The sequence below is a fragment of the Etheostoma spectabile genome, chromosome 16, assembly GCF_008692095.1.
Source record: "Etheostoma spectabile isolate EspeVRDwgs_2016 chromosome 16, UIUC_Espe_1.0, whole genome shotgun sequence".
NCBI classification, from domain to species: domain Eukaryota; kingdom Metazoa; phylum Chordata; class Actinopteri; order Perciformes; family Percidae; genus Etheostoma; species Etheostoma spectabile.
Window position 1 is genome coordinate 25,161,319 of NC_045748.1, and position 5,894 is coordinate 25,167,212.

The 5,894-nt window shown below is 40.8% G+C and overlaps 1 protein-coding gene across 2 annotated transcripts in view; it reads left to right on the top strand.

The window, feature by feature from the left end:
* Nucleotides 1-5,894, top strand: part of il6st (interleukin 6 cytokine family signal transduce) — a 20,460-nt gene that overhangs the window by 7,181 nt on the left and 7,385 nt on the right. The window contains exons 7-10 of one of the 2 annotated variants that reach the window (XM_032540177.1): nt 1,512-1,671; nt 2,252-2,334; nt 3,665-3,905; nt 5,541-5,717. In XM_032540177.1, the coding sequence (XP_032396068.1) occupies nt 1,512-1,671; nt 2,252-2,334; nt 3,665-3,905; nt 5,541-5,717 (661 nt within the window). The remainder of the gene's footprint in view (nt 1-1,511; nt 1,672-2,251; nt 2,335-3,664; nt 3,906-5,540; nt 5,718-5,894) is intronic. The other variant, XM_032540179.1, reaches the window with a different exon arrangement.

Genomic DNA, 5,894 nt, shown 5'->3' on the forward strand with positions numbered 1-5,894 from the left:
AAAAAATGAAAATGCTACATGGTATTTAGTTTCTTTAAAGACACTTTAAACATGCTCATTGAAAAATACACATTCTTCCGCTGCTGTACTGTAGACAAATGTGTTTTTGCCGACACTTTAAAGAAAAAGAAGTGCACAAATCCACAGTTGGGGACATTAAAGGATGGCTTGTTTCTTGCTAGGGCCATATGGTTGAATTGAAATGATTTATTTAAAATGTAATAACAACTGATACCACTACGGTATTTCACCAGTCAGTTGCTGTTAAATGACAAAAAGAAGAACGACTAGCTAATGTTACCATGCTAACAAGCAAAAGTAAGATGCTTTGAGAATTTAGCTTAAAGGACAGCCTCAAAGAGCCCCGTCATCGCTGTAGAACACGTTTGTCCTCCTCTGCACTGGGGGGCACCAGCTGTGGAAGTTCAGACGTAGACCAGTTTGAACAGAAGTTCTGATTAAGGTCGGAGTTCACGTGCTGCTAACATTTGCTACCAGCTGAAATGGCTCTAACCTAGGCATAAGTTACACATTAAATCTTACACTTAGCCCTTAGTGTGTGTAAAGTTCTCCTTAAAACATCATGGTGCATTGTTTTGACAGGTGGCATAATTTAGGATGCCACCCCTTCAGATATCTGTTATGATTTTTACTTTTGTTTTCCACGAGCAGAGCTACAGAGGATTACAGACCGTTAATGACCTGCAGGCAGCAGATTTGGGTTAACGTTAGCTTCTACTCATTTATAACGTTTAATCTGCTCAACAATAATAGGTCAACAAAACCCTGTTATTACGCCATGTGTTGGAGTCAACGTTCTACCACTCCATGTCGCTAATGCTATTTTGCACTAACGTTAAGGTTGTATATCATCAATGATAATGATTTGTCCTAGTTTAGAGATGTCATTGTTTTGCTGTAACTAACAGTGTAACTAAGATCAACCTGTTGCCTTGGTGCAACCCAGCAACAACACAACTTTAGTATCAAACTAACTAGTTTCAACGTAAGAGAGAACTTACACAGCTGGTGCAACAGGCTGCTGCTTCTAAAGGAGTAGCTGCTCAGGGTGCATTCACTGCCTCCAGGGACCTGTTTTATTAGCACCAGTAACCCCAGGTGTCCCCACATCAACCCGGTCTGAAATCTTCAGAACCTTAACTGTGATGTCAGTCTTTGTCTTCATTTGTGTGTCTGGTACATATTGTGGTGTGGTGTGGCAGCCTGGTCATCCGACAAATCTGCTGCTTGTCTTATCCAATTGTTAGTTGAGCCAAAAAAAGGAAGCTATTTTTACGGCACTTTCAGCATTTACTTTTGACAGGACAGCTGAAGATATGAAAGGGGAGAGAGAGGGGGAATGACATACAGCAAAGGGCTGCAGATCGGAGTCAAACCAGGCTGCGTGGAGGAGTAACCCTCTATATATGGACGGCCGCTCTACCAACTGAGCTATCTGGGTGCCCTAGTTGACAAAATCAATAAAAGATGTGTGTTTATTGTCCTTTTAGGTGCCTCCCTGGGACACTGCAACAGACATAAAGTCATTCAGACTCCAAGGTCTTCAGCCATACCAAGTGTATGAAACCCAGGTGTCCTGCAAAAATGCCAGGCAGGGCCGTTACTGGAGCGACTGGAGTACCATGGCTACCGAGAGAACACCAGAGGCCCGTGAGTTTAATGGCTGCCAGTTCAGACTCACTTCAGTGTTTGACCACCAAATACACTTGTTAAAATTGATGAAAAAAGACGATTTAAAAAAAGCGATGTCTGTTCTACCTGATGGACACAATATGATTCATTGAGATCTTCCTCACACTCAGTCAGAGCATACAGGGGGAGACAGAGTGTTGATATTTGAACTCGGCACCCGAACCTGTCGGTGCTCCTTCAGAGCGTGTGCCAGATCAAGTCCCTCTACCAGTCCTTCAAATGCGATGCAAGTTGCAATGTCTTCTGTGTTTGTGTTGCGAGGAAGTTGCGAGAGAATGTGAAAATTTAAAAAAATTAGGCTTTTTTGATTTTGGTAGAATTCTTCAAAAATGAAAGCAAACTAGTTTAATTTGCGTGAATTGTTGCGATCACGACATCGACAATTCCTGAAGGCACTGCTATACTCCCACTGCCTTTGTCTTTACACATCTGTGGCCTTTCCCCTGTCCTGTGCACAAACAGAACAATGGTGTGTGGTTCCATTCGGTTAATTTGGTCAACCAAAATATTTTGTTTTCTTTTCTCTCTTTTGTCTTAGGACCAGCAAGTATACCAGATTTATGGAGGATTATTGCTGAGGGTGACAGCGCAAATGAACGACGAGTGCGCTTTATTTGCAAGGTACATTCCTGCATCACATTCAGTTTAACACCGCAAACTGTTACATCTAATTATACTAATACTACGGTTTGTATTGGCAAACATAAATCACATAAAACAATAACATGTTAGGACACCTAATTCATGCATGGAAAGTGCAGGTTATCATTATGATTTTTTACAACCCTGTCCATCAAGGGAGAAAATCCAATGCCAGCACTCTGTAACATACCAAACCTTTGCCTAAAAAGCGTCTTTTTCTGAAATACTGCTTGTTCTGTGGTGTTGGCAGTTCAAATCTGATCCAGGTTGGAAAAAATGCTAGTAACCCTTTAATATTTTACTAATAGTATTTCATAAATTTGGCACAATTCGGGCTGTTCTAAGTTTTTTTTTAATGTGCCTTTAAAACATGTGGACATATCTATGGGCAGAAAGGTGTCAGCAGAAACTGAATTTAAATAATTTCATATTTAAATTTGCTTTGTTTAATTTAAATATAAATAGAAGAGAAAAAAAACTGAGTTGCATAATTCAAAATCGAATTTATTTAGTTTAGTTTGGAATTTAAAAACAAAACAAAAAAACACTTGAAACCTGATTGTCATGAAATTGAAACTGTATTTGTATTTCTATAATTCCACGGTCAGTTCTCAGAATTCCGATTCAGTTTTTGCAATTCAAATTTACGGAGACACACATCTCGAGTTCAGCAGGCGCTTTGCTCTCTGGGTTGATTGAATGTGTTGTTAATTCGGAGGACAATAGATTCCTGTCGAGCAAAGGAAGGAGCAATTTCCAACTGTGGGCCCGCCTTATCCTCTGAATGTGTTTTTATCATCATTCCAAAGGTTGAATACACACACGCACAATAGCATCCTTTTCTTAAGAAAAGAATGTTTTTGCACTCTAGCAGGGTATTTCCTGCCGTTTTGGCAGCCACCTAAGACAAATGAAAGTAAAAGACTTTTCTCAGATCCAATGACTGTAGCAATTTTTGAGTTTTAAGCTTTCTGAATGTTATTTATTTACTATCTGCTTTAGCTTTTCCACCATTATAGACACAGATACGATCCAAAATGATGTTGGGGAAAAAAGACTCCAAACTACCACATAGACACAAACCAACTACAAAGTGATGCCAAATGACCACAAAGAGACATAAAATGTATGGAGATATGGCATTTTTTTAAATTGTAAAACGCAACGTTTTCTCTGCCTAAATCCCCCGCCAAATATGCACGAAAGCCAGGGAAAACACTGTCTACACTCTACTGTTCACACTCTAGTGTTCTGTTTTTCTAACGTGATGCTGAAGGGTAACATGCAGTGTGTGACTTTGTCTTGCAAGGATCCTGTGCTTGCCAACGGGAGGATAATAAAGTTCGACATAAAGATTCAAGACCAAAAGGAAAAAGTCAAGAACAGAAGTTTGGAGTGGGCCAGTATTCCCAGATCCAGCCATTGGACGATCACTGATCTCAAACAGATTCACCTGGCTGACCAGAAATCGGTCCGAGCGATCGTCACCGCTACCAATTCTGTGGGAAAATCGGCGGAGGCATCGTTATTCATCTCGGAGAAAGCACGTGGTAGGTGTCCACGGTCACACTCTAAAGCACACGTGTCAAACTCAAGACCCGCGGGCCAAATCCGGCCCCTCGCAGACTTAGATCTGGTCCGCATGTTAATTTAGTTTCTCATTATATTTTGGCCTGCCTAGTTTTTGTCACCTTTTTTGTCTTTTTTGTCACTTTGTCCGATCTTTTTTGGAGCTTTTTTTCTATGATGGCTTACTTTTTTTAGGGCTTAATGTGATTAATGTTTTCCAGTGTGAGAAACTGAGTTTGACACCCTTCCCACTTAAAGTGGTGGTTCGGAGTAATTTCACCCTTGGGTCCTACGCACCACAATCTCAACCCATACCCTCCAGAAGCTTTTTTTCACCTGGGTCGAACAACGTGCGAGTTAGCGTTATCAGCTGATTAGCTTAGTGCAAGCTCTATTGGATCCAAGGGTGTATCTTGTAAATTACCCACGGATTGGGAAGTTTGGAAGTACACTCGGAGGTTATTTAAATAACACTTGTCTGCCGGCTTCTGCTCTCTGCTGCTGCCGGCAGTAAAACGACAAACTACAACAACAAAAATGGATACAACAAACAAAAATTTATAATTGAACTTATTTTTCAAAAGTAAGTGCTGTATTACAACTAGCAGGAGACACGTTATAATTGAGGGAAGTAATTTAGGGTGAAATTACTCCAAACCATCACTTTAAGTGTATAATCTAAACCACTGCATGTGATATTTTGACTTGTATGTATTATAGCAGGGGAGGTGTGCTGCTACACTATGCACATCTCCCCCAGCTTCCCCAAGGACTTCTTCTAGTAATAGCAGCTCTTTTTCTGTGAAGTTGTCAGTGGAAGAGGGTAATGTTAAGTTTTGAGATTTAATGTCAATATCTGGACTTTAAGAAGACCCCGTCCCAGCAGTATAAAGATAATATGAACATACACTGATGAGGAGGAGACTTGCAGGAATGTAGATGCAACAATCATAATAATGAACAAGACAAAAATACTCCAGTACTCCAAATTAATGTAGCCTTTAAACTGGACTATTTAGTCTTTATTTTTAAGAATGTTACACTTTTATGCCTTTGGTTTTCAAGTGGACAGTACAGCAAAAACAGGAAATGAGTGTGTGTGATTGTACTGAACAGATTTACAACCCAACATTTTAGTTTTTCGCTCCCACTTTTTACAACTTAAAGATATAAGACTTCTTATATGCACACAAATCACACTGTCTCTCTCACATTTCTCCAAATTTGTTTTTTATTTTTTAAATACTGCATGTGCATTTCTTGTTCAGTGTATGCTCAGCCAAACGTCAGGCATGAAACAGTATGATATGCTGCTGCAACATATGGCCGCTGTTTCCTCACACTTCCGCTGACTCACAAAGCCAACTACAACTTACCAGAGCAGGCACACACGCGGTTTCTCACCGCAGCAGGCTGGGCCGTGGTGTGCTGCTGTGTCTGGTCTAATCACATACATTTACAGTAAACTTATCATATGGACACACACTGTTACACAACACTGTTAATTATTACATTGTTCTCTTTCTCTTTGCATTTTACTGTGGAGCTAGTCACTGCTGACATTGCTCTCTCTCGCTCTCTCTCTCTCTCGCTCGCTCTCGCTCTGTGTGTGTGTCTGTCAGAGCGTGCCCCAGTTGAAGAGCTGAAGGTGTGGCCCCATAGTGGCCAACTGTGGTTGGAGTGGAAACCCCCCTTCAGTACAGAGGTTTCAGAGTATGTGGTGGAGTGGGTCAGCGAAGGTCAGACAGACTGGCAGAAGGAGAAGAGAAATACCAGAAGCACTGCCATTAAAGGTAAGCTCCTTCCTCTAAACGATTTGACAGAGTGGAGTTTGACAGTAAAGGGATATTTCACCCCAAAAATGTCCTCCTTGAGAAAGAACCACTCACTGGCTGTGAAAAGCTGTGTACAGTGCGGTTCAAAACTGAAACTGAAAATAGTTTAAGCTCACAAAGCAGGAGAAGGCTAGA